At 45.3% G+C, this 13,020-nt stretch overlaps 1 protein-coding gene across 4 annotated transcripts in view; it reads left to right on the forward strand.

Moving 5' to 3' along the window:
• Positions 1 to 11,244, forward strand: part of GPAT4 (glycerol-3-phosphate acyltransferase 4) — a 78,166-nt gene extending 66,922 nt beyond the window's left edge. For all 4 annotated transcript variants that reach the window (XM_030202051.1, XM_030202053.1, XM_030202054.1 and 1 more), the window contains one exon: positions 10,651 to 11,244. In XM_030202051.1, the coding sequence (XP_030057911.1) occupies positions 10,651 to 10,759 (109 nt within the window). In that variant the 3' untranslated portion in view covers positions 10,760 to 11,244. The remainder of the gene's footprint in view (positions 1 to 10,650) is intronic.
• Positions 11,245 to 13,020: the final 1,776 nt, after the last annotated feature.

A 13,020-nucleotide genomic window follows, 5' to 3' on the forward strand; every position in this document is an offset into this window, starting at 1 on the left:
CTTTTGTCCCATTTTGTTGCCAACCCTCCCAAATCGATCCTGGAGTACCTACTTGCCAGCCAGGTTTTCAGGATATCCATAATGAATATGCATGAGATTGATTTGCATACATTGCCTCCATTGTATGTAAATCTTTTATTCATGTTCATTGTGGATATCCTGAAAACCTGACTGACAAACGAGTACTCCAGGACCAACTTGGGAAACACTGGTCTAGGAGTATAGTAGGGGCAGGAGTGATCCCTAGTTAATTCTGCCCATTCCGGCTGTGCTCTCAAAATGGCTGACGTGACTGGGGCATCACTCTTGCTCCGACTACACTACTAGACCACCAGAAATTGTAAGGTTGCCCTGGGGGGGGGGGGGGGGGGGGGGGGGGGGCGGTAAGCTACTCCTTTTTTTTTCCCCTTGTACTGTGATTTGCAAGATCATAACTGCATTACTTACTTTGCTTGCTGTATTCTCTTTAAAAGAAATAAAATAAGACAAACAGTCCTTAGGAGCAAAAAGGAAAAGAGTTGTGTATGGGTGTGGTTACCCTTTGTTCTGTATGCTCTTGCTTTTGCCTTTTGGGCTCTCTGCTGGTCTTTTCTTGGATTTGCTGCATCAGACAGCAGGGAAGGGGAAGTGATTCCTCACCCATGAGTACTTCAGCCGTATGGCTCGGAGAAACCGTGCTGGTGCTGGTCTTGTGGCAAGCGTGGCACTGAGGTGTCTGGGAGCAGCTGCAAGTTTTGTGTCCAGAGTGCACTGAAGGAAATTAGGTGGTGCAAGAGGATAAGAGTCTGAGCAGAAGCAGGATTGGAGATGGCAGCAGTCCCCTTTATTGTGAGCCCATTAGCGACAGACAGTACAAAATATAATTGCTTTGGTTGTTCCACAGAAAGACGGTATATCAAATGCATTACCCTTAAACCCCACTACCACCACCCTCTTTTCGGCAGGAACTGTCACCATCTTAGATTTGGCTGGCAAGTCACTAAGCCCTCTTTGACTAGATCAGATAAAGCCATGCCCCAGGGAGCAGTCTGTCAGGCTGAGCAGCTTTCTGTGGGAGTTGGTTTCCTTCCAGAATTTGTGGAAGTCTGGCCCCTGATTGCCTTTGTTCGAGGCAATCAGGGGCCAGACTTGCTCAAGAGCTGGCAGGACTTCATGAGTATCATGGGGGTCCTATGTGGCAATGTCTCAGCTGGGAGGCTGATTTTGAAGAAGACTGTATGGGGTGCCCGAATGATCTGGAGGACCCAGATGAAGATTCCAGTACCTAGGAGGAACAGGTCCAGGCTCCATGGGGGGAGGAGATGACACTTAGGGACGAACCACTGATGGTTCAGATATTTGACTTTGTCCCTCGAATATTTAGTTAAGGGTCTTGGCTTATTCTGGTGGTGCAAAGTCAACACCACCAGATCTTGGTAGACCTCGATGAAGTAAGTGGCTCAGGTAATGGGAACTTTCATGCAGACCTTATGTAGCACAGCCTCTTTAGTTTTATAGTCCGTAAAACAAGCGATAATGTCCCGAGGGAGATTCGCCCTTGGGCGATTAGTGACTTGATGTTTCCTTGTCAAGTTTTATATGATCCGGAGAAACAGTCTGATCTCCTTCTAATAGAAGCATACTAGCAACTTTTTGGACCACTAGCTCGCAGTTGCTGCAGTCTCGGGGACAGCAGACTACAGGGGAGTGACAACTGATATTCTAGATCCTCGACTTTATCCATTAATAAGAGATGGTCCATTTGAATTGACAAAGAAGTTTCCAGTGTGGCAGTGTTGCTCCTTCAGCCTCATTTCCGAGTCGGTCATTAGTTCTGGTACAGTGGCTGTTAGAGTCAGTTTCTCCTGATCAGCACTCTGTCTGTGAATGTGGGATTGCCATCCACTGCACCATCTTCTGCCGCCACAAGGGGATGTTGTGAATTCCGTGATATTGTCCCCCAGAAAGATAGTGTACTCAGTTATTTCAGGTTGTGTTAGTGGGGATGCCAAATTCCGCAGGATAACTTGGATAAGCTGATGATTTGTCATAGGGCATGCAGAGCTCTGAGCTCAGCCGTCCATCTTGACTCGTGACATCATCCGCCGAGTTTGCCCTTTTGTGTGTATTTTTCCTCTGTGCCCACTGCTAGGCAGTACAATTCAGAGAACAGAGGGATAGAGAATCCTTGTAGTCTAATGTGCTTAGCAGTCGGAATCTCGAGCACTCTACTAGTCCAGGGGCCTGTAAGGAGGCAAGACCCATCACTATTCTGTCTTATGGCTTTTGAAAAGGGTATTGTTGCAGAAGAAAGGATACTCCAACAGAGTAGTAATTTCCACTATGCTCAGTTCTAGGAAGGTTTCCACTTCTATAGCTTATGTCCATGTGGTACATTTTTGAAGTTTGATGCTTGGAGCGTCAGAGAATTCCCCTAAAGATGGCGGTGTAGGATATTTTGGAGTTCTTACAGACTGGACTGGATAAAGGGCTAGCCTTGGCTTTATTAAGGGTACAAGTCTCAGCCTTGCCTTGTTTTTCCATGGTCTGTTTCAAGGCAGGCCAGTGGCATTGCACCCGGATGTGGTATGTTTTCTCAGGGGGGTCAGGCTGCAGAGATCATCTCCGTGCCACCTTGGAATCTGAACTTTTTGTTCTTTGCCCTAGTCAGTGCTTCCTTTGAGCTTCTTCAGAAGGCAATCTTGAAGGATTTGACCCTGAAGGCTCATTTCTTGTTTGCTTTATCAGATAAGAATTGAGAAGCGGGTGGCTTTCAGCAATATACAGATAAGTCAAGTTTTTCGGATTAGTCAAGTTTTCCTGCACTGGATTAAGCTCTTGTTAGAGAATTTCAGCGATAGTGCACAGAAGAAAAAAAATATAAAAATATATAACAATAAAAAAAGTAAAATTAATGTGGCACACCAAGACATTCTAAGACATTTTAAGTTATATACACAGAAGTACACGAGTGTTAAGCAAGTTATGTGCACTATCGGAGGTTGGGGGCTGTCAATGATTACAAACTGTCACGAATCAGAGGCTGGCTTCAAGTATGCCATAAAGGGCCCACGTGACCTTATGAGACGTCCCCTTATCAAAAAGTGATTTGCTTTTTTGAGCTATTGTCACGCCATCTACAGTTTGTTGTGTATATTTCTAGGATAAGCAGCTTAGAATGTATTGTACTGTGTTGGGATCTTGCCAGGTACTTGTGATCTGGATTGGCCACTGTTGGAAACAGGATGCTGGGCTTGATGGACCTTCAGTCTGTCCTACAATGGCAACACTTATGTTCTTATAAGGAGGGATGGGATTTGATTTGTGCGAACAGCCTCAAGGGAAGTTAAAACTTTCTGGATATTTTTAACCGCGAAACAGTCTTGAATAAACCCTAGCTAAAGCTCAGCTATGATAGAGGGTAATATTTGGGCTAAGCGACTGGACAACACCAGTTTGGCTTCGTAACAAATCAGAGATATGGGCCTATACAATCCCAGGAGAGTGTGGTCCTTCCCCAGCTAGGAAAGACCACTATCCACGCAGCCTCCAGCAACCTAGGTAGTCGTTTATCGATTTTATTAAACATGAAAGCAATAATTTGTAAAACTGTGCCCTGTAGCTGTCCGGTCCTGGCGCTTTATAAAGGGCACTTCTTTGAATAGACCATTTCACCTCATCATACTCAATTGGATGATTCAGTTTGGTAGCCTGAGCCATAGTAACACTAGGTAAGTCAATACTTTCTAAATAGGTGTCAGGATCTAAACCTTCTGAGGCCTCAGCACTGTAGAGCTGCTGATAAAATTCCTTAAGTACATGGTTAACCCCCTTTGTCTGTATTGATCAAGGTGCCAGTTGAGTCCTTCACAATTCTAGAAGATGGGGCCCTAGGGTTAGCCAAGTGGGCCAATAATTTGCTAGTAGTACATCCTAGTTTATACAGCTGGTACTGGTAAAAGATGGCTGACAATTTAGTCCTCTGATGGATAAATGCATTTAAAGCTGCTTATATTGTCAGGAGCTGAGCTCTAAAAGAAGGTGTAGGGGTGACACCACAGTGTTGACATAAAAGAATCAGTTGACGTTCCAATCTCAGGATAGCTTGATCCCTACGTTGTTGTTTTCTTGGAGCTACTGTGTGCTATGATATCACTCCTTAATGCAGCTTTAGCTGCATCCCAGTATAGTGTAGCATCCGAAACATGATGAGTTAAAATATTTGTAATCAACCTATTTGGAGCACAACTAGTCCAAACATTTGGTATTGGTATATAAGTCTAAAGGGAAACACCAAGATCTATCCCTCCCCTCAGGCTCCAGTCCTTCTAACTCTACCCATACAGGCGCTTGGTCGGATATTGCAATTGAGTTGATAGAGGCCCTCGTCACAGAATAAAATAAGCCTTGGTCAATTAAAAGATAATACTAAAATGGGTCACATGAGCCCATGACAGATGTGTAAAGTCTCGAACTCCAGGATGACGGGTGCGCCAGATATCTATGACATCCAAAGTTGTACATAACAGAGGAATCCCCCCTGTAACATCCTGTCATTCTTTGAGAGTTATAGGCTTTGTCAATTTCTGGATATGCCAGGGTGTTAAAGCACCTCCCCCCTCCCTCCCCCCTCCCTCCCAATCATCATTGCAGTGTGAGGTATGGAATGTATTAAGGAGATTTAAGTGTTGAGAATTATTTTTGTTGTAAACGTTTGGGGCATAGACATTACGCAGAAGCAAAGGCATCCTAATCACAATAACCTGAGCAATTATATATCGCCCTTCAGGTCAATCACAATAGTTTATTTTTGAACCTGTAAAGACTTATGAAACAAGATAATGCCTGCTTTTTCCCCTGAGCGGGGGCATCCACATAAGTGCCAACCCACAAAGTCCCTAGTTTTTTATGTTCTTCAGCTGACAGGTAAAGGAGAAAGAAGAGAGAGATAGGAAGAAGAAAAAAGTCCTAAACGAAAATACACTGGTTAGTCTCACATGTTAAAAGAACTCATCTAGGAGCAATCACCGTATCATAAAGTACAGGGTAATGCCCAGACATAAGTGTCAAGAGGGCCAAGATAGATAATGGGGAAGGGTAGACAGCTTAAACACTACTCCACTTCATCCCAAATGTTACATGAGTACTTTGGGAGAATTCACTCTTGCAAGAGAAAGTAAAAAGCATTCCCAGTCACGATTGTCTAGAAAGCAATGATGGGTAATGAAAATTAAATGGGGAATAGGGGGGCGGGGGGAGAGAATTAGAGATGGCCAGGGGCGGCCCAAGACAATGTACTGCCTGAGGTGACAGATATAAGATGGTGTCCTCCCTCCCTGTTACCAAGAACAGGGGGGGATGTTCCTCCTCAGATCTACAGTCAGAGAAAACACAGTTGTTTGTTTCATGTCAGTTTTCTATAATTCCATGAAATTAGAAACAGAGAAAATAATGGCAGATAAGGACTACATGGCCCATGTAGTCTGCCCATCCATACTATATACTGTCCCTTCCTCTGCCTCAGATATCCAAAATGCTTTGTCCCATGCCCTCTTGAATTCAAATACAAGCTTCATCATCACCATCTCTGCCAGAAGGCAGTTCCATGCTTCCACCACTCTTTCCATAAAGAGTATTTCCTTAGAGTACTCCTGAGAGTATCCCCTTTCCACCTTCATCATATGTCTCCTCATTCCTCTACTCTGGCACCTTTCTTCCAAAGTATATGTACTGAGATCTTTAAGTCTTTCCCTATATGCTTTATGACAAAGGCCATTAACCGTTTTAGTATTCACCCTCTGTTTATATCTTTTTCAAGTGCAGTCTGCATACAGCACTCTAAATGGGGCCTTAGAACTTTAAAAATAACCAGATCAAGTACACCACTGGTAACATTCTTTTACTAGTAGTGTGCTGCAGGGATTGGTTCTTTTTAATATTTTTGTGAGTGCTAAGGGCTATGTCTGGCAAGGTACAAACTCTGATGTCAAATCAGTGATAACAACAAACTTTCTGTACTACCAGACGCTAACAAAACTTTGCAAACAGACATTCAAAAGCCTACCATACTATACCAGCACCAACAAATTAAGAACTCAAACTGCACCAACTCTATCTACAACCAATGAGAGAACAAGACGGGTGGCCTCTTCGGGGGCAGGAAAGAGCCCCATTCTTTCCTGCCTGCTGCCACTGCTCTAGGCTGGTTCCCCTGCTTCGAGGTGGCTGCTGATACTTCCTGCGGTGGCCTCACGAGATTGCCACTCGAGGTCTTGGCAACCATTTGGGGGGGGGGGGCAGGTGTGCTGGCCCAGGGCGGCGGTGGCAGTCGGGAAGGGTGGGGTTCTTTCTTGCCCCCAAAGAGGTCACTAGACCACCAGGGTGTTAAGATAGGCCGGGGAGGGCCCTGAGGCTCGAGGACGGGGCAGCAAGGGGGGTGGGGGCAGCAAGCCTGCCACCAATGTTCCCACGGTAGATTCTGCAGGGAAAAAGACAAAATCTGCACAGAACTCCAGCAGAAGTAAAGAGCTGAGGATGAGGTTGCACACTCCTGCTCCCTCTCCTTTTTCTCCTTGCTACCCACTTTGCACAATTCTCTTGGAGTAACCAATGGATAGGCAATACATATTACACTAGGCCCTAAAACACCAACATACACCTACTTAATTAAAAACAGAACATTTATAAATTCAACATTAACATGTTTCTACCTTTGTTGTCTGGATGTTTTATTTTTCCATCATGTTGGTCACAGTTTTTCTTTTCTGTTTCTCTATGCCTTCTGCCTCTCTCCTCCCTTCCTTTCAGCCTCTGTGCATTCAAATTTCACTCTCTCACTCTGTTCATTTTTAGCTTTTACCTACTTATCAAATTTCAATCTGCCTAGTTCTTCCATTTCCCATCCCACTCCTTCACCAGCGTCTTCTTTCCTATGATCTTTTTAACCTACTTCCCATTACCACATTTCTACCCTCTGTACTTACTACCCCCCTCTCACTCATCTTAGACAATCCTTCCCCTCCCACATGGTTACACAATTTGACATCTCCCAGTACTGCATCTCACGCATACACAACCCCTGTTCCAGTACTGCATCTCACTCTGTGTCCCCCTCCTAGTACTGTTATGTCACTCACAAACACACCCCCTCCCAGTACTGCATCTCACACGCGCACACACACACACACCCTCCCAGTAAGGCATCTCTCACACACGCACACAGCCTCTCAGTGCTGCATCTCACACAGCCTCCCAGTACTGCATCTCACGCATGTACACCCCCCCACACACCCTTCCAGTACTGCATCTCATGCACATACACATTCCATACAGTCCTCCCCCAGTACTGCATCTCACTCACCTCCCTCCTGGTACTGATCTCACTCACCCCCCCCCCCCCTCCCGGTACTGCATCTCACTCATTTTCCCCCTTCCCCTCCCAGTACTGCTTCTTTCTCATCCCTTCCCCCCATCTCATCTGTCAATTACTGGCGCCATTGGTCTTCCACTTATTAACTGTCAGCAGCCGGCGACCTCTAGAGGCTAAAGGAAGGAGATTTACCGGACTGAAAGGGGGGAGGGGGATAAGAGGAGGCCTGTTGTGCCTCTGGGGGGGGGCGTGGTCTAAGGGAGATCTGTTGCACCATGAGGGGGGTGACTGTCGTGCCGGGAGGGGGGCAGATAAGGAAAAGAGACCTGAAGCACCACGTTGGGGGGGGGGGGGGGGATTGAACAAGATATGCGGAGTGGGCTGCAGGATACTCGCAGGCTGCAGCAGAAGGCAATGGTCGGCTGTTGGGGCCGGCAGGAAGCTGTCCTCAGACCAGGGCCCAGAACAAAAGCACTTATGATGTATGGGGGATGGGCAACAGGAACAGCGGCAGCAACAGCAGTAGTACAAGCAGCCAGTGGAGCAGTGAGCAACAACTGCATGTACATGTGTTGCATCTCGCTCCTGCTCTTTGCTTGCCGCTCTTTTATACGGCTCTTGTCTTTGCCTTGGGTGTGGGAATTTCTCTCATTCTAATTGTGGCTTCCCTATAATGCCGCTCCTCAAAGCTGCCACCTGAGGCTTCAGTTGGCCTCATTATAGGGCCGCCCCTGGAAATGACCATTGTCTCCAAGTGTAAGAGTGTAGATGCAGGGATGCCTAGCTGTAAACATCCTATATGCTTCTCATCACCATGTTTGAAGAATAAAGTATTAGGTTCAAGGAATGTATAAAGCAGTGTCAAATGTCTGCTCCCACACCCGGTTCGAGCTAGATCGGCCTCCTAAGTGCATCCAAAGGTTGGATGTGCTAATATCAATAGCAGTCAGTGGTCAAAGAAATCTAAGGTGCACACATTTGGCAACCAAAAAAAAGAGTGCAAATCAAGGATGGCCCTTCCACTGAATCCCCAATAATCCAGGTAGCACCACAGGTAAGCACCCATAGTTCATGTAGCTGAAGAAGGGTTGGAGATACACAGAAATTCTTGTGCTGCCTGTGCTGTTTCAAAGATCTGCTGTTGTCCGTCATGGTTTTGCCAGTTACGGTAAAGTGAATATTATCTGCTTGATGTGAAGCGCCATGCAGATGGTTGCAAACACCTTCCTCTGAGTCTGCACAGAAGCCGAATAATCTTGAAAGCAGAGTATCCGTTTGCTATTATAGTTAAGTTCTTTGCCTGATCGAATAGCTTGTATATAATTTATGTATGAACAAAGTTCAAGATATGGAGGATAACAGCTCGAGGGTGATTTTCCACCATGGGCTTGGCCCCTAGCCTGTGTGCCCTCTCTACACATAAGGTGTGAAGCTGTTCCTCAAGTTTTAATGTTTGGGGCATCCAAACTTTCAAAAAGGAACTCTGATCCCTCTCTAGCAAGAATTTAGGCAGTTCACTAACTGGGTTGTTGCACCTGGATCTGTTCTCTAGGTCATTGACCTTTTGTTCAAATTCAACAACCTGTTTCAGGATCTGGGCCATGGTTTGGTCTTAGTCTTCCAAGCTACCTGTTTGTTGCAGGTGGACATCTAGCTGCAGCTCCAGACTGTCAAGGTGCACTGGGCCTTCTCAGTGCGGTCGAAAAGTTTTTGGAGCTTCTTGTCCAGTGCGGTCTCCACAGCAGCAGTGACTTCCGCTGTAATCTTGAAGGCCCATGCCAAGCTGAGAATGGGACTGGGTGGAAAGTGTGGGGCCACCATCTTGTGTTTCAGCCACGCTACTTGTCCCTATCCTTTTTAGTGACTTGTTTTTTAAGGCTATTAATATGTTGAGATGTGTGATAGGGCACCCAGTTGAAGGGAAGCGTTGTCCAGATAAGATCTGTAGCTGAAAGGTAAAAAAAAACCTTCTAATCAAAGCAGCTTATAAGCTGATGGAAAGAGGGCATGATGAGGTCCACAATTCAGTGATCCCTTAGTTCCATCGAGACTCCCCATGGTAAGTTAAAAGAACACCAGCACAAGTTACATAGTGATAACACATTAATTACACTAAAAAAGTGATTTAGGGACCATGAAAACAGCATCTTAGGTCCCTTAATAGCATTAACTGAATGTTTTACGATACAAGCCAACACTGGCTCCTCTCTTCCTCTACCCAGATGTTTACTGATTTTTTGTTTGCCTGCTTTTGTGTATTTGTGATCCAGCACTGCAATAACAGAGTGGTGTTGCAAGGCAGGATTGAAGCATGATAGTAGAGGGACGATAATCTTGTACACTATGGGGAAAAATAATTGCTTTTGGTTTTTACATAATCCATTAAATAGAACAGTTTGTGAACAGAGGTACATAGCACTGGAGTTTTCAAGGTTTTTTTTTTTTTTTTTAAGTATAACCATTTGGTCTTGAAGTGTCAGCTTATGTGTCACTTTATATTTTTGTTGTCAAGGGGGAAATGGGACTTGGGACTATATATGCTGCCTTTCTGTGTGTTTTACAACTACATTCAAAGTGGTTTACATAGTATATAGAGGTATATATTTGTACCTGGGGCAATGGACGGTTAAGTGACTTGCCCAGAGTCACAAGGAGCTGCAGTGGGAATCAAACCCAGTTCCCCAGGATCGAAGTCCAATACACTAACCACTAGGCTACTCCTCCACTCCACCGCAAGCTGGATGCTACCCTTTTCTATCTTTCCTTTCCTTCCTTCAAGCCAGGCCCTACCACGTTATTGACCCCAAGCCAGACCAATTGTTTTTTTTCTCTTCCTCTACTTCCTCATCCTCTTCCTCTCATGCACTTAAACCAGATCTGCCTCTCTCTCCAAGCTATATCCCTCCCCCCACCCCAAAGCCTCTAACCTTCCACCTCTGATGTAGCTACTGTTACTTGCAGGCTATCCCTACACCTTCCATTTCTGTGCCAGCTGTCACAATCTTTGAACCTGGCTTGTGCTAGTCAAAAATATCTTTCCGTCCAGCCTTTGTAGGCCTCCACTGCTTTTCCCCATTTGGTCTCAGCATCTGGCTTTCCATATGTATGTGTGTAGTACTGGTTGAAAATCTCTTCTGTACTCTGGGGAATTATGGAAATATAGTGCAATTGAGTTGTGATCAATTATGTACAAAATTAAGCAGCCAGCTAATTGCATAACTTCTTGGGGGTGTGGATAGCATATAAAATTATTCTAACTTTGTGTAGTGTTTGGATTTATTGTAATATCTGTTGCTCTACAGGGATGGGGGTCTTAAGAGAGAGAGAGTGAAAGATGTCTTTAAGGAAGAGCAGCAGAAGTTGTACAGCAAGATGATTGCCGGGAACCATGAAGACCGAAGCCGCTCCTGACTCTTACTGTGCTACCTGCCCGTATGCAGCATTAATGACTGCTGAGAAACTAGCAGAAGCCAAGCTGCAGAACATAAGCTCCCCTGACTGTGATGGACACCTGCGTGTGGGCACTGGGCACTTCATGTTCAAATAAATTCTGTTCCAGGAACTTGTGCAACAGCAGTCTCCATGTGTGCTGCATCCTCGGGGGCCCCAAGAAGGTGGAATATTTGGGGAGGGCAAGAGGAGTTTCAACAGTGACAAGTCATGTAGCCTAAGCAGAACTGAGAGGGTTGTTGCCTGCCAGTCACGAGACCAAAGCACTTGGGAGGAGCTTTGTCTCTTTACACTATACACATTGGAAATGATGGACAGGTTGATAGCACTCTCTAGTGCACAATATCGTCTTTGTTTTTCTCTGTTCTTTGGCACGGTGTGTAGTCTTGCATGCTTTTTGGTTTTATAATGTAAAAACAAAATTAAACAAACTTTCAGTCCTTTGCCATTTGTTTGAAGAAGTTGCTAACATTACACTCTTGACAGATGAGCTGAGAACTCCTCTATCTCACTGCTTTCAATGCATACCCCATGAGACATTGAGAGTTTGTAGGATACACACACATCAAGAATGCTGTGTACATAAGTAATGCCACACTGGGAAAAGACCATGGGTCCATCGAGCCCAGCATCCTGTCCACGACAGTGGCCAATCCAGGCCAAGGGCACCTGGCAAGCTTCCCAAACGTACAAACATTCTATACGTTATTCCCGGAATTGTGGATTTTTCCTAAGTCCATTTGGTAGCGGTTTATGGACTTGTCCTTTAGGAAACCGTCTAACCCCTTTTTAAACTCTGCCAAGCTAACCGCCTTCACCACGTTCTCCGGCAACGAATTCGAGTTTAATTACGCGTTGGGTGAAGAAAAAGTTTCTCCGATTTGTTTTAAATTTACTACACTGTAGTTTCATCGCGTGCCCCCTAGTCCTAGTATTTTTGGAAAGTGTGAACAAACGCTTCACATCCACCTGTTCCACTCCACTCATTATTTTATATACCTCTATCATGTCTCCCCTCAGCTGTCTCTTCTCCAAGCTGAAAAGCCCTAGCCTCCTTAGTCTTTCTTCATATGGAAGTCGTCCCATCCCCGCTATCATTTTAGTTGCCCTTCGCTGCACCTTTTCCAATTCTACTATATCTTTCTTGAGGTGCGGTGACCAGAATTGAACACAATACTCAAGGTGCGGTCACACCATGGAGCGATATGGCATTATAACATCCTCACACCTGTTTTCCATACCTTTCCTAATAATACCCAACATTCTATTCGCTTTCCGAGCCGCAGCAGCACACTGAGCAGAAGGTTTCAGTGTATTATCAACGACGACACCCAGATCCCTTTCTTGGTCCGTAACTCCTAACGTGGAACCTTGCATGACATAGCTATAATTCGGGTTCTTTTTTCCCACATGCATCACCTTGCACTTGCTCACATTAAACGTCATCTGCCATTTATCCGCCCAGTCTCCCAGTCTCGTAAGGTCCTTCTGTAATTTTTCACAATCCTGTTGCGAGTTAATGACTTTGAATAACTTTGTGTCATCAGCAAATTTAATTACCTCGCTAGTTACTCCCATCTCTAAATCATTTATAAATATATTAAAAAGCAGCTGTCCTAGCACAGGCCCCTGAGGAACCCCACTAACTACCCTTCTCCATTGTGAATACTGCCCATTTAACCCCACTCTCTAGTTTCCTATCCTTCAACCAGTTTTTAATCCACAATAGGACATTTCCTCCTATCCCATGACCCTCCAATTTCCTCTGTAGCCTTTCATGAGGTACCTTGTCAAACGCCTTTTGAAAATCCAGATACACAATATCAACCGGCTCCCCTTTGTCCACATGTTTGTTCACACTGCCCAAGGCTCTGTGCGCTCGTACCAGTTGAATCTCTGTGGGATCCTTGATAATCTGTCGTTCCTGGAGTAATGCGCTAGCAATTTTTTTTACAGTCAGTTCACAGTCTAGATATTGTGGCGTATCGGGGAGGCCACGAAATCGCACATTGCATCGGCGACTGCGGTTTTCTAGGTCCTCTACTTTATCCCAGATCTGCTGTGTCTCCTGCTTGGTTTCCTGGAGCTGCGTGTCAAGGGCTTGGATTAGCTCAGTATGCTCTTCCAGCCGGTCCTCCGTTTCAGCTACTCTTATACCCAGCGCGCCAATTTCTCCGCGAAGTTCCGCCCCCAGCATAGTAATGTCCGCTCGTACCGCTGCT

This window comes from Microcaecilia unicolor, chromosome 4 (assembly GCF_901765095.1).
Source record: "Microcaecilia unicolor chromosome 4, aMicUni1.1, whole genome shotgun sequence".
NCBI lineage: Eukaryota > Metazoa > Chordata > Amphibia > Gymnophiona > Siphonopidae > Microcaecilia > Microcaecilia unicolor.